The 24,886-nt window shown below is 41.7% G+C and overlaps 1 protein-coding gene across 1 annotated transcript in view; it reads right to left on the bottom strand.

Annotated features, from left to right (window-relative positions):
- RAB2A (RAB2A, member RAS oncogene family) overlaps positions 1–10,822 on the bottom strand; it is a 78,079-nt gene extending 67,257 nt beyond the window's left edge. The window contains exon 1 of the mRNA XM_080646195.1: positions 10,457–10,822. Within this exon, the coding sequence (XP_080502321.1) occupies positions 10,457–10,502 (46 nt within the window). The 5' untranslated portion in view covers positions 10,503–10,822. The remainder of the gene's footprint in view (positions 1–10,456) is intronic.
- Positions 10,823–24,886: the final 14,064 nt, after the last annotated feature.

Below are 24,886 nucleotides of genomic sequence, written 5' to 3'. Positions count from 1 at the left end.
TTCGATTCCTAGTCAAGAGCACAAGCAGGCCCGTATTTCAGGCTTGATCCCCAGTAGGGGGTGTGCAGGAGGCAGCCAATCAATGATTCTCTCTCATCATTGATTTTCTCTCTGTCACACTTTTTCTCTGAAATCAATAAAAGATATATTTTTAAAAAGGACAAAAAGATGAAATATTAACCATTCCTTATTCATGACAAGTGTTACACATTATCTCATGCATTCATTCCATTTTTATAGATGAGGACACTGAGACTAAGGGAGATTCAAGAGGTTAACTACTAAGGAGCAGAGAAAGGACTTTATCCTTGTTTTATAGGACTTTACCCCTATTTTGCATGAGTGGAGTGGAGGTGGTTATCTGTTTTAGTAAAGGAAGCTGACAAAGCAGCAGTAAGCCAATAGACAAGGTCTGATACGGAATTTGAGGAAATCAAGAGATACGTATGATATGGAAGAGGAGTCAGAAAGACCTGGTCTCAAATTCCAGCTTGGTCAGCTACTAGCTGTGTGATGTGATTAGTCTCCCTTTTCTCATCTGTAAAATGTAGCCTTCCTTGTGGATATTACTGTTAAGATTCAATGAGTTGGACCATTAGAAAAGGCCATTATTTGTAGTAAAAAATATACCAGTTGTATATTTACATTCTTCACTACATTACACTATGTTAAGACCCATTATCAGTTATAATTAAGTTCATGAATGCACATACGTTAAAAAAAAAGCAACAGATAATATAATTATGGTAAATGAGCAGAGTTTTCTGTTTGCACTGCTTAGTGCTAAATACAGTGCTTACTTCTAAAAGGTATACACATGGCACTGGCCAGGTAGCTCAGTTACACTAAGCGTTGTCCTGACACACCAAGGTTGTGGGTTCGATCTCCAGTCAGGGCACATACAAGAATCAACCAATGAATGCAAATAAGTGGAACAACAAATCGATGTTTCTCTCTTTCTTAATCAATAAAAGTTAACACAAAAAATAAACAACCTAAAAGGCGTACACAACAGTCATTGTCAAGTACTAATGCTGCTTCTGACTTCAACTTACTGTTTGTATCTTATGTTTCTCCCTAGTAGGCAGAATAATGGCTGTCCTCCCCATCCCCTACCATCACCACACAAAGATATACATGCCCTAATCCCCAGAACCTGTGACTATGTTGCCCTAGGAGGCAAAGGGGACTTTGCAGATGTGATTAAGATTACAGACTCTGAGATGATATTATCCTGGATTATCCAGGCAAACCCAATTTAATCATGAGTCTTTAAAAGCAGAAACCCTTTTCCAGCTTCAGTCAGTCAGAGAGATGCGATGAGTCAGACAGATTTGACACTAGAAGGACTTGAGTCCTTGTTGTTGGCTTTGAAGATGGAGAAAGGGAGTCATATGCCTTTGGAATGTGGGTATACGGGTGGACTCTAGAAAGTGGGGAACAGCCCTCAGATGACACCAAGAAAATGGAGATATCAGCCCTGCAGCTGCCAAGAACTATAATTGACCAATATCATGAATGAACAAGTACCCTCCACAAGGGAACCCAGCCCTGCTAAAACCTTGACATTAGTCTGGTGAGACACATGTCATACTTTTGATATGTACATGAACTTATGCAGAACTTCAGAACTGTAAGATAAAGTTGTGTTGTTTGAGCTGCTAAGGGTAGTTTATGGTAGCAACACAAAACGAATACATCCTTTCTCTCATTTGCATTAAAAAGACTGTACTTTAAAAAAAAATTATGTGTCCTTAATTCTTCTTGAGCAGGGAAAACAAACTGGTCAGTGCATTTAGCCTACCCAGCAGAGGGTACCTAGGACACACTCTCTGGTGCACTAACTCTGTGCCAGGCATGGTCTTGTTTTCAAGAATTTTGCTGTAGCAAATTCAATGAATTTTCTTCATTTCTCCCTCAGATTTGACCAGAAACACAGTTAATTGTCAGCTACACCTGAAAATAGAAATATTTTGAAGAGAAAACTAGGAGAAACTTAAAAAGCTACATCATATCATAGCTATGAAAACTAAAAACTTATGATAGGTGAGGGTAAGAAGAAGGAAGAAGTAAATAAATAATTTGTCCCAAATGACATAGCTCAATTTCTTTATCTATAAAATGGTAACTTCATATTATCTGTTGAAGGATTTTTTTAAAAAAAGCTTTTAATATTGTGTATGAACTACAAAAAATGTAGAGAATTCCTCATAAGAATCTACTACAGACACAGTGCCAAAAGCTAATGTGATACAGAATTCTATATAAATTCAGCCTGGATATGTCTCAGGCATATCCATAAAATCCCAGAAAGCAGAAAATCTGGCAATAAAAAGAAAAAATCAATTTTAGAAAATTAGGCAAGCAAAAAAGGCCCAAGATTGACTAGTAGAGGGGAATGTCATAAATGAACAAAGCTTTATAAAAGAAAAAGATAATGGGGGGATAAGGACACATGTGTAATACCTTAATCCAGTGGTTGGCAAACCGCGGCTCTCGAGCCACAAGCGGCTCTTGAGCCACATGTGGCTCTTTGGCCCCTTGAGTGTGGCTCTTCCACAAAATACCACGGCCTGGGCGAGTCTATTTTGAAGAAGTGGCGTTAGAAGAAGTTTAAGTTTAAAAACTTTGGCTCTCAAAAGAAATTTCAATCATTGTACTGTTGATATTTGGCTCTGTTGACTAATGAGTTTGCCGACCACTGCCTTAATCAATAAAGGCAAAAAAAAAATAAGACCAAAAAAAAAAAAAAAAAAAAGAAAAAGATGTCCAAGACTCAGTTCAGTTCTACTAAAACAGCACCTCCATGGATGAGACCCAAATCATTTGAGTTAACAAACACTGCAGGAATTACTAGTAAAGGAGGGGTTTGACTTGCATCTATGGTAGCAGAGGGAATCTAGAATCTTCTTCCCAGGTGTCCTTTATTCACAAGTAGAATGTAGAGTATTTAAAATCTTGCAAATAAATGAGGTTGATGGAATCGAAAGGTAAAGTTTCATGTAAAAAGTGAAAAGCTAGAAAGGGGGGCAAGGGAGGTCAGGATGTGGCTGCATCTTTTGCAGCAAAGGACACAGACTCACAGACAGAAGGATGAGCAAAATGAAATGGAACAAGCACAGCTGGGCCAGAGTGAGAGGGAAAAACAGCTGAGCTGGCAAAATCAGGATCGGCTCAAATAAAACAGCAAAATCACTGGCGACAGCAAGAGGAGGAGAGCTAGCAAGATAAACTGTTGGGGCGCAGAAGGGTCGATAAAGAAGAAAATTAATTTCATGTTGGAGCAGGAGCAGGAATGGAGTGGGGATAAAAAAGACAAGAGCAATGAGAAAGCAGAGAGAGGTATTATTTGAGATGAGTAGGTAAGTTCACTAGGAAAGGGAAGAAAGAAAAAGAAGAATAAAAACACAGGGTCAAGGCTATTATGGTTCAATATAAAGTCTTAGGAGCAATATAAATATTAGGGGAAGCAAGTAGCAAATAAACTGGTTAGGAGAAACAGAAAAAGAAAAGACTGGTCAAAAATCTTGGAAGACTACATGTAACATGCATAACGCAAAAATTTAAATATAACAAAAGTATACTGTTGCCCTAGCCGGTTTGAGGGTCCCAGATTCAATTCCAGTCAAGGGCACATACCTTGGTTGCAGGCTCCATCCTGGCCCTGGTTGAGGGGGGGGGGGGCGGGGAGGCAACCAATTGATGTGTCTCTCTCATATCAATGTGTTTCTCTCTGTCTCTCCCCCTTCCTTCCACTCTCTCTACAAATCAATGGAAAAATATCCTCGAGTGAGGATTAACAACAAAAAAAGTATATTGTCTAAATTTTAGATGATGTTAAAAGGTATGTTTCAGACATGTTTTAGCTCTCTCCTTTAATAAAATTACTAAACACATTTAAAACAGACAAACTAAACAATATAGTTTAGAGATGCATAAGTGACACATGAAGGGAAGGTTAATACAGACTTCAGGCTAGTGGAAGCCTGGGAGAGAGAGAGATTTGTGATGAGGATCTATATTTCTTTAGCATGAGTGTTTAATTTAGTGCTATTCTTCAAAACTATTAAATTATGAATAGTTATATAACTAAAATATCCACATTTCATAGCTAAAAAAACTTCAGTGGAATTTTTCTACCTCTGAATTCTGGTTTTTCTTTTTTAAAAAATTGTTATTTTATAAATTTTATTTGTTGGTTTTTAGAGAAATAGGAAGAGAGAGTGAGAGGAAGAGGGAGGGAGGACGAGGGAGAAAGAGAGAAAAAGAGAGAGAGAGAGAGACAGAGAGAGAAACATGGACTTATTGTATTTATTTATGCATTCATTGGTTGATTCTGTGTGTGCCCCGACCGAAGATCAAACCTGTAATCTTAGTGTGTTGGGACAACGCTCTGACCAACTGAGCTACCTGGCCAGGGCTTAAAAATTTTTTTTAAGATTTTTTTTTCATTTTTCATTTACAGTTGACATACACTATTATATTAATTTCAGGTGTGCAACATAGTGATTAGACATTTATATAACTTATGAAGTGATCACCACAATAAGTCTCGTATCCATGACACCAATGTACTTATTACAATACTAGAGGTCTACTTGTGCACTGGTGGGGTCCCTCAGCCTGGCCTGTGCCCTCTCGCAACCCGGGACCCTTCAGGGGATGTCGGGCTGCCGATTTAGGCCTGATCCCTGCAGGGATGTAGCAGTGCGTGAAGCAGCAGGCGGCTGGGGAGGAGCCTGAGCCGGGCCGGGTGCCGTTCCCGCTCATCCCGACCCCACTGCTGACTTTCGGTAGCCCTGCCGCGGAGGTGTGAGAGGTTCGCGCTGCTGCAGCTGGGCTTGCCAGCCATGAGCCCGGCCACCAGAAGGCAGTTTCTGCATTGAGCGTCTGCCCCCTGATGGTCAGTGCATGTCATAGCTGCTGGTCGATCTGTTGTTCGGTTGCTTAGGCTTTTATATACTAGTGTATAGATTATTGACTATATTCCTTATGCTGTACTTTACATCCCTATGGCTGTTTTTATACAAGACAATGTGTCCATCTTAATTTCTTCCTCTTTTTCACCCATTCCACCAACCCCTCCTCCTATCTGGCAACCATCAATATGTTCTCTGTATCTATGAGTTTGTTTGTTGCTTCATTTATTTTTTTTAGATTCCACATTTAAAGGAAATCATATGGTATCTGTCTTTCTCTGAATTATTTCACTTAGCATAATACTCTCTAGGTCTATTCAGGTAGTTGCCAGTTTGTTTTTTCTACTGCTTATTTTCTGAAAATAATCTAATAAACTTTTCAAAATCTCTGAATCCTTAAAAAAAAAACAAAAAACCATAAAACACCCTCGGTGATTCACAAGAATTTAAAGAAACTCAAATTTGAGTCTCTCACAGGGAGAGGGCTTCCTTTTATTATAGCTTTCAAGTAGGGGTGGGGAACATCCAGCCTGAGAAGGTCCGAGAAGTCATTTGGTCTGGCCCTGCCAAGGCATCAGGGGTGAGTTAATTAAATGTTTGACCAAACATTGGAGGCTAATTTTTAAGTTGATAATTTTGTATGGCCAGCAAGTGATCTTATAAATATCCAAATGACCTTTCGCAGTAAAAAGGTTCCCCACCCCTCTAAAGTGCTAGAGAATCCTCTAGGATTTTGCTCCTGCTCTCTCTCTCTTGTATTTTCAACCTTTCAACTTCAAGTGTGCCCTATCTTAACACACACACCAGTCAACCTGATCTTACAACCAACTCTCATTGTTTCCTTCTCTTACACACTCAAAGTCTTCAATAAAATGGCTCTATCTTTAACTTCCTAGTATCTCTCGTTTTAAAACCACAAATGGTGAGATTGATCCACTGAGCTGAAAACAGGTATGAACTTCCAACTACTTATCATTAATTTCCACTGGCAAATTCCTACTCACCATTCCAATTTCAGTTTAAATATCACCTTCCAGGTAAAGCCTTGCTACATCTCCCCCCAAGGGCTCATCACTTATCTATTAAAAATTTCTGACACTGAAAGGCCTACCTTTACATTTAAGATAAAGTCAAAAGTTTTCCAGACAAGCAACAAAAAATAAGATTATTTAGAATGTCTGTGGAGAAGGTGGTCAAAAGTACAAACTTCCAGTTATAAGAAAAGTAAGTCTTGGGAATGTAAAGAACAGCATGAAGAATATAGTTAACAATACTATATTATATAGCAGGAAGTTGATAAGAATAAATTTTTTAAAATATATTTTAATTGATTTCAGAGAGGAAGGGAGAGGGAGAGAGATAGAAACATCAATGATGAGAATCACTGATCAGCTGCCTCCTGCATGCCCCTCACTGGAGATTGAGCCTGCAATCTGGGCATGTGCCCTTGACTGGGATCGAACCTGGGACCCTTCAGTCCACAGGCCAACACTCTATCCACTGAACAAAACTGGCTAAGGCAAGAATAAATTTTTAAAAGTTCTCATAGCACCCATGCTGTGGTTCAGCTGGTTGGAACATCATCCTGTACACCAAAAGGTGGCAGATTTGATTCCTGGTGAGGGCACACACATATCCAGGTTGTGGGTTCAATCCCAGGATGGGGTGCATAGGGGAGGCAACAGATTAATGTTTCTCTCTCACATCTATGTTTCTCTCTCTTTAAAACTTTGTCTCTAAAATCAATAAAATAAATAAAATTTCTCATGGCAAGAAAACAATTTTGTATTTTGTGGCAATAAATGTTAACTAAATTTACTGTGGTAATAATTTTGCAATATATACATATATCAAATCATTATGTTGTACACTGGGAACTAATACAATGTTATATGCCAATTATATCTCAATTTAAAAAATATATTCAGATGATATAATAATGTATAACCAGGCTGGTCTTGTTTATTTTCTTATATAGCACTTATCCTCAAAAGAATGAAGAGTGAAGGGGACCAGTAAAATGCAGTAAGTAGTGGGTTTGTTATCACCTTAAAAGAATGGATGTATAGGAGTTGGTCAGGTAAAAAAGTTGTGACCTAACCTTCCCTTTCCCTCTTATGCCCACCCCCCCCCCCCCGCCCCCCGCATTCATCGCTTAAACTCTAAGGGACCCCACGAGCCCTAACCGGTTTGGCTCAATGGACAGAGCGTCGGCCTGCAGACTGAAGGGTCCCAGTTCGATTCCAGTCAAGGGCATGTACCTTGGTTGCGGGCACATCCCCAGCAGGGAGTGTGCAGGAGGCAGCTGATCGATGTTTCGCTCTCATTGATGTTCCTAACTCTCTATCCCTCTCCCTTCCTCTCTGTAAAAAAAATCAATAAAATATATTTTTAAAAAACCACTTTAAGGGACCCCACAAGACTTGCAACCAGGGGAGCAATGGGCAGTGGCAGCTTGTCCTGGTTTAAACCCCTGAACCCGTTCCCAAGGCCCCCTTTTTCAATGACTCTCCAGTGAGCTGACAGCTGCCCCACCTTGGCTCACTTCTTTTCAGTAACGTTTCTAGGGAGCCAAAGCAGTCCCACCTAGTCTCTCTCCTCTTGTTTCTATCCTAGGCCCTTCCTTTTTCCACTGTCCCCAACTTTAATAAACATACTCTCTAAATTAAAAACAAAAGACAAACCACACACACACCTCTTCTATGAAAGGGGATTCTGAAAAGGAAAATGAGCATGTTACTTTCACATCAGTCCTCATTTTATCTCACTACTGAGAGTAGGGAAGGCTAATGACTATTTTATAGGCTAGAGAAAGTGAAACAGGAAAAGTAGTGATTTCCTTCATTCGAAGATGTCTATTTTTCACACTATGACTTAAAAAAAAAATCAAGATGGGTCTCACACTATGAATTTAATATCATCTTCTGTGGGGAGGGCCACATTAAGTGTATCTCACAACTATGGGTGTACTTTGAATTAAGGAAGTATGGTAAAGCATTTCAACCAAAGCCAACAGTAAGAAAGCGACAGAATAGGGCTAAAAAAATTCTGCTGTCAAAGTTATTAATGTATAATAATAGTTACACAGTGGCCTGTTTGGCTATTCTTGCATTAATTTAATTAAATGTATAGGGTCTACCTTTTACTAGGTTCTTCCTGAAATACAAAACCATACAAAATACCTTTTCTGCCCTCAAGAAGTACATAATCAAATATAGATGTCTACACAAGTACCTCTAAAACATTCTGGGATTAATATCAGAAAGATGAATCACTTCTCAGTCTTCTGGCTAAGATTATACATGAATCTGATAAAACAGATATCTACACTTGAGGACAATGTATTAAATGGACTTTTGGAGCAGGGAGATGGGACAGGAGCTTCCACTCCAAGCATCCACCCAGTGTTGTACCCGCTGCGCGGTGTGCAACAGAAAGATGATACAAAGTGAGATAGCACCCAGATAAGGAGCAATCACTTTCAGCCAGCTACCAGGAAAAGCCTGACACATCTAAAGAGCTTAATATACGTTGACTCTGAAAGCATTATGGAAGACCCAGGTTAGGCTTTGAAAGACTAATCGAATTTCCACAGAGAAGGCACTTCAAAGCAGAGGGATCTACAGGGACCAGAAAAAAAGGCACTGGGCCCCTGGCAGAAGCCAGGTCAGGAATAATGACCAGTAAACGGGGCTAAAATACGGAGTTCCTTCCAGGTCAAACAAAATGTGGGCAGAGGAACAGCCTCCTAACAGTCATGTTTCAGTGAGATTAATTGGACAGTAAACTATACAGATTGAACTGGTGTGGGGAGAAGTACTGCAAGATAGCATCCGGTGTCAAATATTGGGTGCTTGAACTAGGGAACAGCAGCAACAGCAAGAACTGCCTGTGGACTGTTTTTAAATGAGTGCCAACTCCAAGACAACAGCACCAACAGGTTAACATTTGTGGCCCTACTACTCCCAACACCATGCCTTACCCAGAGTACATGCTCAATAAATGAGCTGAGAGAGGGCAACTTGCAAATGTCCACAATCACTTTTCTCTCTACTTTTCAAAACCATTCATATTACACCTAAGGTGAAGTCGCTCTCCAGTCTTGGATTTACAGCCTAAATCAAAATTTGTCAGTGGGTTTTAGAACCCCACTTCATTTTCCTTCAAAATATGCCACAGCGTTTTTAACAGTATATAAATTTGCTACTAAACATTTGCAAACCACTGGGATTTTCTGTAGAAAATCATCCAGTTTCCACACAGACACACACCAAAAAACCTCGCTGAAAAATCTTACTTATGGCAGAAAGTTTTCCTTTTAGGTAGCAATCAACATCCTCCTAGTGTTACTTAATTGAATCTGCTTCATCACTAGTGCAACCACAGCTGCATCTTACATTTCCAAAGTTGTGTAAAGCGTCCAAAATTGTGCAAGAGTCATCAGTGAAATCAGACTCTGGTATATTAATAGTTATAACACCCGAAGAAGCTTCAGTTGTATTATTAGATTCCACATAATACCAAAATCACAGGTTTTGAGGAATTATTTTGCGTGTTTGTTTACTTACCTGTGAGATATACTCGGATGTTATTTAAAGTGAGAATAACTGAATTTCTTTATGCTTCAGACAGACATCAGGTCAACTCGAAAATTAGCAGTTGTGACCCAGATTTGATACATCGAAAAAAATCCATGTCCCCAACGCACAGACATACACCCACACACCCAGAGCACCGAAGGCCTTGCATTATTATCAAATAACCCCAGTTTACACGTGGCAAAAGTCTACAGAACTATTTCGTGCTTTAACGACCCCGAAAGGGATTCCTCAGCCGTCAAGTAATGGGATCTGATTTATTCTGACTTAATAAGTGAAGGTGTTTAGAAAAGGTGAACAATATATTTTTTTAAATATTTGTAGGCCTTGAAAAACACACACACACAATTTTTTTTAAAGGTCTCCTCTCCTCCTCAGCTGGCTGTCCCACACCAGGGAGCGCTATGCCCAGGCCTAGGCAGATGCATGTAGGTCAGAGAAGGTGCGACTCTTCAGCAAACCCAAGACCCTCCTCCCATCCACCACCTTCTGCTCTCCTCTGCCTCCCCTGTTCTTTCTCGGGGGCGGCCAACAGGCCCCAAAGTGAGCAGCCCTGGCGAGGGGCTGCAACCATCTGAGCCGGGCCCTGGCGGCCCTGGGCTGCGGCCCCTCCTGTAAGACACTTCCCAGACCGAGCATCGCACACGGCTGCCCCGGCCCCAGCTGCTTGCCCCGGCCCCAGCTGCTTGCCCCGGCCCCAGCTGCATGCCCCGGCCCCAGCTGCATGTCCCGGCCCCAGCTGCAGCGCGCTCCGGGCGGGGGCCGCGCACCGGGCCCGAGGCCGCGGCGCTCGCATTGCCCACGTCACCAGCGCTAGCACTGCGGAAATGGGAGCGCCGCGGCCCGGAGGGCGGCGCCCGCGCCCGGGCCAAACGCCGTCACCCCTCTGCCCCGGCCCGCAGGCCGCCGACACCCGCCCAGGAAGCCCGGGACCCTCACCTGTATCGCCGATGATGATGTACTTGAAGAGATACGCGTACGCCATGGCCACGGCCGCTCGGTGCCAGGGCACACGGCTCCTCCTCCAGCTACTGCTCCTCCTCCTCCTCCGCGCCCCTCAACCTGCTGCCGCAGGGCCTCCAAACGCCAGGCCCGCCCGTCGCAACCTCCGCCCGTGGCCGTCAGCAGCCGAGAGTGAGGAGCTGAGAAGAAGCCGGACAAACTGACACCCGAGGAGACGAGAAAGACAGCGCCCGGCCGAGTCCAATCGAACAATAACAGCTGCCGTGGCGTCCCCGCCCCGCCTCCGCGCCGACCCGGAAGGGCTTCGGCCGCCAGCGTCGCCGGAGTAAAGGGGAGGAGCCCGCACGACGGCTGCGCCGGTCTGCCCGAGCCCCGCCCACACAGGGCCTAGCCCCGCCCAGCGCCCAGCGAGCCGCGCCCCGTCCCACCAGACCCGGGCAAGGCCGGACGCCAGGGAATCCGGCGCCTTGGAGCGGGCGGGCGGTCCCTGCGGTCGGGAGAAGCCGGGGGAGATGAGGGGAGGGTTCGGTTCTGTCGCCGCTGCGCGCGGGGGCGCGGGACACGCGGTGGGAAGGTCGCGTTCAAAGCAGGGCCCCGCCCCGGGGTCATGAAAAGGTGTTTGAAAATGCAGGTGTCTACGTAGCTGGGCTGGAGTGCGATGACCTCTCTGAATTTGGAGACCAGGGCTTGACGGTGAAAATGAACTATTTGTATATTCGAGACCGTAAATGAGGGAATGTGAAGTATATGATGGTATGCCCCTACGTTGGAATACTACACGGCCCTCCCTTAACTAAAAAATATAAGAAGCCTGATTTATGGTAAGGGAAAACAAAGCACAAGACTCAGTGTATAAATGTATATACTAGATATATTCATAGATGATATATAACAATTACTTATAATATGTAATAAATAACACCTAAGTTACGTTTTATTGTTGCACTAATATAAATGCATATTTTTACCATTGTGTAAATAAAGAACAGGGATATACTTAAATACCCATAGGTATATAGTCAATCTGAAAGGAAACACAACTGGCACCAAGAGAGGGGTGTGATTAGAGGAAAGAGCCATGTTTCACTGAATTATTCATGTGTGGTTTGACATTTTTTGCAGTGTTCACAAATTACCTATTGGAAAACACAGTCAAGGAACTAGACAAATAACTTTTTGTTCATTCAGCTAATACTTAGTACATATTTTGTTTCCTGTATACTTAGGAATTGCAACTAAAGGCAGATCCTGTTGTAAAGAAGCACACATTTTGGAGGAGGGAATAGAAGACAGTGTTAGTGTCAGGATAGCTGAACCAGGCATATGAATTATGAGTTAAGAATTTGTCAAAAGGATAAAAGTTTAGGGAAAGGAACTGAAGTCTTAGGCACAAGAAACAAAATGTGCAAAGTTCATGGATCTGTTCTGGGAATTTAAAGTTGTGTAACGGGGAGAAGTGACTGGAATTCAGTGGCCTGGTTCCTGTTGCCTAATATTCTCTCTCTTTTGGGATCTCTCACGATGTGATTCTATTAACACCTTCATGCTGTGCTTGGTTGCTACTTGATTTGAGTGGCCTTGCAAAGTGTGAACTCACAGAACTTTTTCTGGAGTATTTGGAGGGGATTTTACTAAAGGTTCAGCATACAAGAATTTGACATGAAATGTTATCTGGGCCCTGGCCAATTTATCTCAGTGGTTAGAGCATCGGCCCTCAGACTGAATGGTCTTGGGTTCGATTCCCAGTCAAGGACACGTACCTCAGTTGCAGGCTCGATCCCAGTCCCGTTCAGGGCCTGTGAGGTAGGCAACCAGTTGATGTGTCTCACATCGATGTGTTTTTTTTTTTTCTCTCCCTCTTCTCCCTCCCTTTCACTCTCTAAAGATCAGTGATAGAAAAATCCTATATAATAAAAGCCTAACATGCAAATTGACTGAACGGCGGAACGACTGACTGGTCGATAGGACATGTACTGACCACCAGGAGGCAGACGCTCAATGCAAGAGCTGCCCCCAGCCCGCAGGCCCCAGGCCAGCCAAGGTGGGTGCCAGCAGGGCCCCCCCCATTGCCCTGCCAGTTGCCCACAGATCAGCTGATCACCGACCAGGCCTAGAGACCCTACCCGTGCATGAATTTCGTGCACCAGGCCTCTAGTAAAAAATAAAAATAAAAATAAAAAGATCAGTGGAAAAAATGTCCTCAGGTATAGCCTCACGTGAGGATTTAAAAAAAAGTTACCTGCAATTGCATAATCTGCAGAGCCCATTTGTCCCTCCCATCTGAGTGTGTCTCTCAGTCTTTTCTGGTGATACTAGCAGATATCAAGAATGTCCCCTCCTTCCAGGAGAAACCCAATTTCCTACTATTCTGAAAGCTATTGCCTTTACTCATAGCCCCAACAGGACAACTCTATCAGGGTATTACACAAAAACCTAGCATCCTTACAACTCAGGAACATTCCCATACCGTTAGAGGAGGTGAGTAGCTGGTGCCAGGTCTTGCAGGGTCTTGTAGCCATGTCAGTATGCATATAGAACTTTACCCAATGGACACAAGGGAAACTGAAGAGAAAGGTCAGAATTGGGTGTATAAGAAGTCATAGAAATGGGCATAATGCTATAGAAGCAATGGTGTGTAAAGAAGAACAGGGTATCACATGATCTCACTTATTTGTGGAATCGAATCAACAAAATGAATTGACTAACAAAATAAAGCCCGAAGCATGGAAGCATGGAACAGACTGACATACCTTGATGTGGGGGTTGGCGGAATGAGAAGAGACAAACCAGAGAACTTATATACGTAGATGCATAGCCATGGACACAGGCAATTAGGGTAGTGAAGACCTGGGGGGTGGATGGGTAAGGGATGGGAGGATGGGGGGCAGAAAAGGGGGAAATGGGAGAAACCTGTAGTTCTCCCAACAATAAAAAATGTTAAAAAAAGAAAATTAAAGAAAAGAATGGGGTAGTGAACACAATACAATATACAGATGATGCATTATGGAATTGTATACCTGAAGCCTATATAATTTTATTAACCACTGTCACCCAATAAATTCAATAAAAAAGTAAAGAACTTAGGAAACCTTACTTTTGATCTTGGTCCTACCACTAACACTGGATGATTGTGACAAATGATTTGGCCTCTAAGTGCACTCTTCTATAAAGTGAAGGAGTTAAGTGTTACCTAAGAGGGTTGTTCCAAGTCTGAAGTCCTTTAATTTGATGTCTATCCAACCTCCAGATCTAAAGCAGATGTAAAATAGGTCATAATTGTCTAATTTAAATGTCAGGGCCACAGGCATCAAACGTATATTGTTTTTGCACAGAACTGAGATGCATTACTTGTGCACAGGAATTGTAATGATCAGTTGCTGCAGAGCAGTGTAATCTCAAAAGAGCAAGGACTTGATTTTTAAGTCCTTCCCTGTGCCTCGGTTTCCTTATCTGGAAAATGTAGATAATAACTGCCTCACAAAATCAATTTAGGATCAAATGAGAGAATGTATGTGAAGATATTTTGTAAATTATGAAAAATATATGCTTAATACATAAAACTCTTAGTGCTGCAAAATTTTTTAAAAATTACAGTACCTTGAGGGAGTGAAGACCTAATCACAATATAAATTCATGTTTTAAATCAGCTCCATTCCTATCTCTATATTATGTCTATCTTTTTCCTACATGTACTCCATAATATTTTCTCTAAGCCTATATGCTGTCTTTTTTGAAACAATACAGGGTAACCACAGAAATTTCATTTAAAACATTTACCCCAAATATTCAGAAACAACTTTCAAGAAAAATTCCTCAGGCAAAATGATAGAAAGAAACCTCTCTTCCCTTAAATGGTAGGGTAATTCCTGGGATTTTCCATTCAGTTTGATTTTTAGCTATTTCACCCCCTTGGGTATGAATTCCAATAACCTCATCTCTCAGTCTTACATCATATATGGTGTGAAGGTCATAACTGAAATGTAAAAATGGAAAGACTATATTCTCCAAGGTCTCCTTATTCAAGTTCTCCATGACTTTTTTTTAAAAGTATATGTTTTTATTGATTTCAGAGAGGAAGGAAGAGGGATGGAAACATCAACGATGAGAGAGAATCATTGATCGGCTGCCTCCTGCACGGCCCACACTGGGGATCGAGCCTGCAATCAGGCCTGATGGTCTGACCATGAATTGAACCGTGACCTCTGGGTTCGTAGATCGACCCTCAACCACTGAGCCATGTCAGCCGGGCTCCATGACATTTTAAAGTACAGTAGAATATTAGAATTTTGCATTTACTGCTCAGCCAAACTTATCATGTGTTTACATTTTCTCTGGTTTTGTTTGCTCTGAGATGTGGGAAGAAAGGTAGGGATGGGATGGGAGAAGGGTGACTTGGAATACTGTAATTCACAGGTTCTTACTTTGGTTTCCATGGTTTCCTTAGCCAGTTCTTGAACTCTGGGAACGCTGATCCTCCAGGAATGATTTGAAAATTGTTGTATGTATTTGCATACATGTAATTTTATGGGAAAGATTCTTGCATGAGTCCATGACCCAGAAATAATTAAGAATCAACAGTGAAAGGCCCTCTTTAGCCATTTCTTCAATACCATGACAGGACTAATTTTTCAGCAAATGCTACGGTAATAAGGTCAATACCAAATTTGGAGGAAGATAGAACTGGTTTCAAATCCTGAATTTACCACCTATCAGTTGAGTGACCTTGAATAAATTACTAAACTGTCTAAGCCTTATTTATTTCATGAGATGACATAAGTAAAGCATCTAGCGCAATGTCAAGCCTACTAAGTAGACATCAGAGTCATTTCCCCCTTCCTTTCATACTCTGCTTGTTCTCCACCTCCAACTTGTCACTAAGAACTGCAGGAGTTAAATGAGGCCAATAAAGACCCTGCCTTAAAGGAGATTAGAATCTCCTTGTGCTGAGTCATGAGTGGCTTTGGCCTGGGAAGGCCACAGGAGAGGTATTGTGTTATTTTAGAGGACAGAATTTTGTTTTGGGAAATGAGAGTAGATTTTATGGAAGGAGACCTATTCAAACGGAGCCTTTAAGGGCATTAATCTTTCATGGTTATTGCTTTAACCTAGTCATGCCAATTGCTTCAGCCCTCTCCATTGTACATTGTTCGCCTTATCCACCTGACCTGCCATTTCTATTCTAGTTGGGTAACCCACCTGGCATTCCCTGTTTTACTTTTCTATGCATGATCTATTTGACCACTTGTCAAAGCCAGATATGACTGTTTTCTCTCTTCCATTCTGCTCATCATTCACAAGCTTACTTGAAGAGTTAAAAGTGAATGATCACATATTCATGTACTTAGTCAATGTGTATGTAGATGGCTAAAGAAACTTTCTTTTATATGTAGGCTATTCTTTTTACCAATAGACTGATCATTAGTAATACAAGGGATTTACCTGAGTTCATGGACCAGAGAAACAGTGAATATTGGAATAATAATAGCTTATTTTATAAAATAGTGGATTAAAAATATGAGCACATAAAATACTTTGAATTAATAATAAATAAAAAACTGAAAAGTAAAAAACCAGAGTAGTTTTCTTAAATTAACTACTCTTCTAAGTCTTTCACATTTGCATAATGCTTTCAGTGGAAAAGTGGTCTGGAGAAAGGCCCAATATTGGACTCCATAAGGCCTGAGTTACAGTTTCTTCCCGGCCACTACCTCGCTGACCTTGAGAAAATTATCTTCAAACTTTTTGTCATATGTTCAATAGGTAATAATTCTGGTGGCTTATATAATAGAATTGCTGGGAGGTAGATATGAAAGCACTCTGAAAAGTACATTATTACTAGGAGAGGGTACATATACTAAATTGTGGGTGAACGATTTTCTGCACATGTATCTAAGTATATTAAAAGGCAACCATTTAGCATCAGTAATATTTTATTAACTGCTTTTTGGTGTGTCAGCAGAGACTACACCATGCAATTGCTTCAAACCCTCCCTACTCTCCATTTATCTTTGATGTGTTCTATGTCTTGTGTTAATTGGTAGGTGTTCCTTGTTTTGAAAAAGTTGGGATTGGAATGAGAATGGGGGTGCATTGAGGAGCATTCTTAAAACTGTGCTGAAGAGAGAACCCTTTACAACTTCCGTAAGTGCTTCAATTTATCTCAATCTTTACTCTTACAGGTCTTTAAATTTTGCATTTTCTCTTTCTTTTTGAGGAAATGGTAAGCTAGTTCTGTCCCATTGGGAGGTATAGACAGAGAAAGCCTCCTGTCACTATCTTTTGTGTAAGACAGGATCTTAGAAAATAAGTGGTGCAGGGAATTGTGAGAGCGCATTTCAACCTTCTTCTATGTCCTCTCTCTCCTATCTCATTTTCACTTCTACTTCTAACAATCTCAATATCAGAATTTTCAACATATGGAGTGAGTCAGAAGAAAATGACCACCACATAATCACATTTCACTTTTAATATGGAGAAAATAGGAGTCTGTGTCCCAAATTTTCTTTTAAAAAATGTTTTTATTGATTTATTGAGACAGAGGAAGGGAGAGGAAGAGAGAAACATTGATTGGCCGCCTCCTGCATGCCCCTATCAAGCCTGTAACCCAGGCATGTGCCCTGACCAGGGATTGAACCAATGACCTCTTGGTGCATTGGACTATACTCAAGCAACTGAGCCATAGCAGCCAGGGCTCAAATATTCTTATTTTCTTTCTTTTTTTTTTTTTTTAAAGTATTTTTTTAAAAATATATTTTATTGATATTTTACAGAGAGGAAGGGAGAGGGATAGAGAGTTAGAAACATCGATGAGAGAGAAACATCGATCAGCTGCCTCCTGCACACCTCCCACTGGGGATGTGCCCGCAACCAAGGTACGTGCCCCTGACCAGAATCGAACCCGGGACCCTTCAGTCCGCAGGCTGACGCTCTATCCACTGAGCCAAACCGGTTTCGGCAAATATTCTTATTTTCAAAAATTCAATTAAATTATTGCCCAGCTTGTGTGGCTTAGTGGTTGAGCACCAACCTATGAATCATGGTTCGATTCCCGGTCAGGAACATGCCCAGGTTGTGGGCTCAATCCCCTATGTGGGTTGTGTAGGAGGCAGCTGATCAATGATTCTCTCTCATCATTGATGTTTCTATCGCTCTTTCCCTCTCACTTCCTCTCTGAAGTCAATAAAAATATATTTAAAAATTTATTAAAAGAATAAATCTGTTCGTCAAAAATTGAAATTACAGCCCTGGCTTGTGTGGTTCAGTTGGTTGAGCATTGTCCTGTGGAATATGCCGGGGCTGCAGGCTCCATCCCCTGTAGGGGACCTGCAGGTGGCAGCTGAAGAATGTTTCTCTCTCTCATCAATGTTTCTGTCTCTCGCTCTCTCCCTCTCCATTCCTCTTTCTCTAAATAAATCAATAAAAAATTATTTTAAAAAAATTTAAGATTACATCTGAAGGCCCACATTTAAAAATCTGCAAGGCTAATTTAGATTTGTTTTAAGAATTGTTTCACACTTCTGCTGCTCTTTTAAATTTCTCAATTTAAGGAATCTGGCAATCAATTCTCAAGAATTTCTTCAAATAAACAGATTATGAGAAAGTATAGTACAACCTTAAAATACTCATCATTTATTCTTACATAATTTTGTGCATCGAAAATCTAGGAGCAACTCAGCTGGGTGGTTTTGGCGTGGGGTCTCTCATGAGGTTGTAGTTAATCTTTCAGCTAGGTCTGCAGTCATGTGAAGGCTTGACTGGGGCTGGAGGATCCACTTCTAGGATGGCTCATTCACATGGCTGTTGGTGAAGGCCTTAGTTTTTTACCATGTGGGCCTCCATAGAACTGCTTGAGTATCCTGATGACATGGAAGCTGATTTCTCCCAAAGTAAGTGATATGAGAGAAAGTACAAGGCCAGACCTCGAAGTCATTTATGATCTAGTCTTGGAAGTCACGTGCCATCACTTCTGCATTCTTTTGGTTCCATAGACCCACTACGGTAAAATGTAGGAAGGGACTACTCAAGGGCATTAATACCAGAGGCAGGGATCACTGGGGGTCATCTTAGAAGCTGGCTCCCACAACCTGAAGAGATCAAGAAGTAAAAACTAATAAATGTTTAACCACCTGAAATTAGATACATTTTGGGTCAAATCAGGTTCACTTAACCTGTCTATAATACAAATTTACTACAAATAGATTAGTCTATAAAAAAGCCTATTGTGCCCTAGCCTGTATAGCTCACTTGGTTGGAGTGTCACCCCCTACACCAAAGGGTGGTGGGTTTGATTCCTGGTCAGAGAACATACCCAAGTTGTGGGTTCTATTCCAGGTCAGGGCACTTGCAGGAGGCAGCCAATCCATGTTTCTCTCTCACATGTAAGTTTTTCTCTCTCTTGTCTCCCTCCCTCCCAGTTCCGTCCTCTCTCTAAGATTAAAAAAAAAAAAGAAAGGAAAGAAAGAAAAGAAAAGAAAGAAAGAAAAGAAAAAGAAAGAAGAATCTTATTGTGTGCCCTGGCTGGCTGGTTCAGTTGATTGGAGTGACATCCCGTACACCAAAAAGTTGCAGGTTCCATTCCTGGTCAGGTCATATACCTAGATTGCAGGTTCGATCCTCGGTTGGGGGTGTATAGGAGGCAACCAATTGGATTGACGTTTCTCTCTCTCTCTCTCTCTCTCTCTCTCTCTCTCTCTCTCTCCCCCCTTTCTCTCCCCCCCACCTTTCTCTCTCTCTAAAAATCAATGAAAACATATCCTCGGGTAAGGATTGAAAAAAAAAAAAGGTAGTTTTAGCTATGTGTGCATCTAAAAATATTTTAGATAAGTGACCTGAAAAATAATTATTTTGTAGTTGGAAAAGGAAAATAAAACATTTTTCAGTTTTTTTTTTTTATTTTTTTAAATAAATCTTTATTCAGATTATTACAATTATTTCTCCTTTTTCCCCCCATAGCTCCCCTCCACCCCTTTCCCACCCCACCTTCTGCCCTTACCTCCCCCCCACTGTCCTCATCCATAGGTGTATGATTTTTGTCCATTCTCTTCATGAACCCCCCCATACCCCTTTCCCCCTGAGAATTATCAGCCCACTCCCTTTCTATGCCCCTGATTCTATTATATTCACCAGATTATTCTGCTCCTCAGGTTTTTAATTCACTTGATTTTTAGGTTGGCTTGTTGATAGATATGTATTTGTTGTTCATAATTTTTTCTCTTTACTTTTTTCTTCTTCCTCTTCTTTAAGAATACCTTTCAGCATTTCATATAGTACTGGTTTGGTGGTGATGAACTCCTTCAGCTTTTTCTTATCTGTGAAGCTCTTTATCTGCCCTTCAATTCTGAATGATAGCTTTGCTGGGTAGAGTAATCTTGGTTGTAGGTTCTTGCTATTCATCACATTGAAAATTTCTTGCCACTCCCGTCTGGCCTGCATAGTTTCTGTTGAGAAGTCAGCTGACAGTCGTATGGGTGCTCCCTTGTAGGTAATTAACTGTTTTTCTCTTGCTGCTTTTAATATTCTCTCTTTGTCTTTTGCTCTTGGCATTTTAATTATGATGTGTCTTGGTGTGGTCCTCTTTGGATTCCTTTTGTTTGGGGTTCTGTGGGCTTCCTGGACTTGTAAGTCTATTTCTTTCACCAGGTGGGGGAAGTTTTCGGTCATTATTTCTTCAAATAGGTTTTCAGTATCTTGCTCTCTCTCTTCTTCTGGCACCGCCATAATTCTGATGTTGGTACGCTTGAAGTTGTCCCAGAGTCTTCTTACATTATCTTCAACTTTTTGGATTTTTTTTTTTGCTTTTTGCTTTTTCGGTTGAGTGTTTTTTGCTTCTTTGTATTTCAATTCTTTGACTTGATTCTTGTGTTCCTCTATTATGTTTCTGGGTCTCTGTATAATATTTTTTATTTCAGTCAGTGTATGTTTAATTTCTAGTTGGTCCTTTTTCATATCTTCGAGGGTCTCGTTATATTTATCGGCCTTTTCTAGGATATTCTTAAAAAGTCTTATAACGGTGGTTTTGAATTCTATATCCAGTCGTTTGTTTTCCTCCATTTCTTTCGTTTGTGATCTGATTTTTTGACCCCGCATTTTCACTGAATCCCTGAGTTGGTAAGGTAGATATTTGTGCTAGGTTTCCAATATGGCCCAGTGGGTCTGCTTCCCCAGTTAACCTGAGGTGGACACTCTTGGTGCACCCCTTTGTGGACTGTGTGTACAGCCTTGTTGTAATTAAGTCTTTATTGTTGTTGGTATCACTGGGAAGAATTGACCTCCGGGCCAGTTGGCTGTAAGGATCAGCTGTGTCTATGCTGGGAGAAGCCCGGTGCTGGAGACAGCCTTATAGGATTAGACTTGCCAAATTGCAATAGCCTCTGTGCTCAGCTTGGATGGGGTGGAGTCTCAGTCTTGGCTTCCTGTCAGCCCCGCCCCTGCGCGCATGTGCGCTTTCAGTCCTCCGCCTTCCCCAGCTCGAGTCTCCGCCTGAGAGTCCAGACTCCCCCCACAAGAGCGTGGGTCCCCAGGGGCTTGCCTGGAACTGGGGTCCAGTGCAGTCAGAACTGGGGCTCGGTGCAGTCAGAATCCTCTGACTCCCCTCCACTAGGGAAAGCCTGTGGCAACCCCCGCAGCCTTTGTGCGCACCGGCGCGGCGCGTGTGCGCACTTCCAGTCCTCCGCCTTCCCCGGCTCCTGAGTCTCCGCCCGAGAGTCCAGACTCCCCCTACAAGAGCGTGGGTCCCCAGGGGCTCGCCTGGAACCGGGGTTCACTGCAGTCAGAACTGGGGCTCAGTCAGGATCCTCTGACTCCCTTTCACTAGGGAAAGCCTATGGCTACCTCCGCAGCCTTTGTGCGCACTGGCCCGTGTGCGCCTTCAGACTTCTGCCTTTCCCAGCTCGCGGTCCGAGGCTTCCTTCCCCCTTCCGCCAGAGGAAGTCAGCCAAGCTCTCAGCCGCCCTTCCTCTCTGCGCGCACAAAGCCCCTTTGCCGTACCTCCAATTCTCTGTGAGCTTTTCTCCTTCCTTCTAGTTGTAGAATTTTCACTCAGCCTGCTTTCCTGTGGTTCTGGATGGTGTCCGTTCTGTCTTTTAGTTGTAGTTTTGAAATTGTTGTGCGAGGCAGCAGTTTAGGTGTTTACCTATGCCGCCATCTTGGTTTCTCAGCCATTTTTCAGTTTTTTAAAAATTATATTTCAAAGCACTTATTTTGAGGATAGAATACAATGGCAATGTAGCTCCTTAAAATAATTTTTTTAAAGGCCCCAGAAATGTGAGTCAATTGGTTGGGCATCATCCCACACACCAAAAAGGTTCGAACTCTAGTCCAGTGTGTACGGTAGGTAACCGATCGATGTCTCTCCCTCCCTCCTCTCTCTCTCTCTCTCTCTCATCAATAAACTTATCTTCAGGTGAGGATATTTGTTTTAAAAAAATTTTAAGAGAGGTGTTTGTTTCCATCTTAAGTCCTTAAGGATTCATGTGGTTCAACAGAGTAAACAACTTATTTCTACTTTTTCAACAACTTTTAAAAATACTTTTATGGGACCTCAATATTTTCTTACCTATAAAAACTATTATATCAAAATATTATAATAGTTGGTTATGCAATATAAGTTTCAGGTTAAAAAAATCTACATTAAATAGAGGTAGGGGAAGTACTGCTTTAATTAAGCAAGTTTAAGGTACAAATAAGTAGAAGTTTGACTATCATCTTATTCGCTAGAAGTAGTCTTTTCTGGTACTACAGTGTAGTAATCTTTAGTGGAAGAACTGTAGGCTTATGCCATTTTTAGAATTTTATCTTGAAGTTTTCATTACTAGACTTAATGGAGAACATTTGTTACTCTTAGTAAATGGATATTTTAATTTTCTTGATACTGCATTTGACACAAATTATAATACAAAAGTGTCTGTTAGAAAGAGCAGATTATTCAGCATTGATATACTATACTTTTTGTTAACCATTCCTTTAGAAAAACCAATTATAGACAAAAACCTCTTTAGAACTAGATCCTGCTTCCTCTCTTTGAATTGACGGCATTTCTGGAAGGCTCTCCTTTCACTTCACTCCAAAAGACACTGAATGCAAACACCAAATGTGAGATGGTCTCATCTGAACCCTGAGATAAGCTATTTTGCTTACTTATAAAAGAACAGACGGAGGTTCTTGAATTACTATTTGAAACACAAAAACTGATTTACCTTCTCTTTCTTGGAAACAAGCAGAGATGAGGAAACAAATACATAATACATGTTATTACAAGTGACCCATTTTTTAATTGAAAGTGGACTCACTATCTAGGCATCCCTCAATTAACATTAGTTCACTTAAGAAAATTTTGAAGTCAGCAAATCACTGAAGTAAACAACTCTTCAACGATTAATTTAATGGAGTGTTTAAGAAAGAATTGAGACCTACCAGTCATAGGCCAGGCACTAAGGATTTACCATGAAGCTAATGAAGCTTAAGCTCAGGGTCCCTCACTTGGATGAATCTTTTCCAAGGCAAATGTATTCATATAGTCAATTTTCTTTCTTTCTTCCTTTCTTTCTTTCGCTTTTTTTTTTGTAAAATCTGCAAAAGTTAAATATTTAAACCTCAATTTATGAATGCTGTTCTTTCTCTCTACTCAGACTTCCTATCTGTTACACTTCCCCTTGTGTTGGGAGGTGCTAGAGTGTCCACAGATATTTTTTTTTGGTATTTATTAAGGAAGAGTTGAGTTGGGGACACATTTAGCTTCATAAGAAATATTTATGCAGGCTGCCTGGTGTGGTTCAGTGGTTGAGCGTCGACCTATGAACCAAGAGGTCACTGGTTCAATTCCCAGTCAGGCCATATGCCCTGATTCCAGGCTTGAGCCCCAGTATGGTGAATGCAGGAGGCAGCCGATCAAAGATTCTCTCATTGATGTTTCTCTCTCTCTCTCTCCCTTAAATCAATACAAATATATTTAAAATAAATAAAACATAAAAAAAGAAATATTTATGCAACATGCTGCTGTTAGTCACTGCCACCTTCTCCCATGGCCACCTATTCTGCCACCTGGGCCTTGGCCCCGAGACCCACCATTGCTCAACTGGCTTATGGGACTAGGGCCACATGGATGCTTTGAAGTGTCAAGGGTGTGTATGGAAGAGCCACATACATAACTGACTTCTGACTCACAGAGAAAGACTTGATCCCAAAGCTGTTTCAAGTGCTGACATAGGTTAGAATGGGGGCTACACGAGAATGCTGCAGGTCCCAAATCGGAATCAGCAGGATCAGGCCAAGAAAGCAGTGATCTAGACTAAAGGGAACTGCCTCCCACACGCAGCAACCTTACACTCCTAAACCAGCTACTTCAGGCGTGCGGCAGGACCAGGGAGCAAGCATCCACAGTTGGCAAACTCCTCAAGCATCAGACATGTAACTGGAGCCAAAGGGTGGGCTGCCCTCATCAGTGCCTATGATCATAGGCCTTTGGATCTCTTTCTTAATTTCTAAGAACTGGAGCTAGAATTGTGAAATGGACAGTCTTAATGGAGCCCAGAACCTGCTAGGGAGCCAATAATCCTCTCTGCACAATAGGTAAAATTCCTTGTATGGGAAAAAAAAGGGAAAAGAAAAGAAATATTTATTCAGTCGCTCTAGTGTGTAGTTGAATTATTGCAAGTTGTCCAGGGTAGAAAAGGCTCCCAGGAGTGCCACAATCCCTTCTGTGCTGACTCACACCACATCATATAGTGTAGAGGTCATATCTCAGTGCAAGCATGTCCTACTGGATTAGCGTTCTATTGCTGCATAACAAAATACCACAGACTTAGGGGCAAAAAACAAACAAAAACACAACACAACAAAAACAAACCAACCATATTTTTAAATTGAAAACAATGTGTTTTATTCTCTTTAATTAAATTTATTGGGGTGTGTGGGGGCCCTGTCCAGAGTACGCCGGATGTCCCAGGCCAATCTGAGCAAGGACATAGTGATTATACTGTGTACACTGCTCAGGCATATCTTTCTGTAACCCAAATACTGATGTCACTATTTGGCAAGAAGCCTCTTTTGTCTAAGTTGGTATAAAGATGTGTTACTGACCAGCTGGTGCTGGACTACTTTGTGTAACGGCTCCTATGTTTACTGCAGCTACTTGGTCAGGCTACTTTATTAGCAATAGCTGCTATGTTTGTACAGCTACTTTATGAAGAACTGTTTTGTCTGATGGCTACTTGGTAGCAATGGCTACAAGGTCTGCAATAAAGTCTCTCTTATATACCCAACTAGGGGCCAGTGCATGAATTCGTGCACCTTGAAAGGAACTGTGGGTTGTGAGGCTGCTGTGGGCACAGGGGTGGGTCTTGGCCCATCCTCCGCATCCCCTCCAGCCATGGCACCCAGTTCCCTGTCTGCCGGCAGCCCCGCTCCCAC

The sequence above is a fragment of the Plecotus auritus genome, assembly GCF_963455305.1.
Source record: "Plecotus auritus genome assembly, chromosome: 11".
NCBI classification, from domain to species: Eukaryota; Metazoa; Chordata; class Mammalia; order Chiroptera; family Vespertilionidae; genus Plecotus; species Plecotus auritus.
The sequence above is the reverse complement of the archived record's forward strand: the minus strand, read 5'-3'. Positions and strand labels throughout refer to the sequence as shown.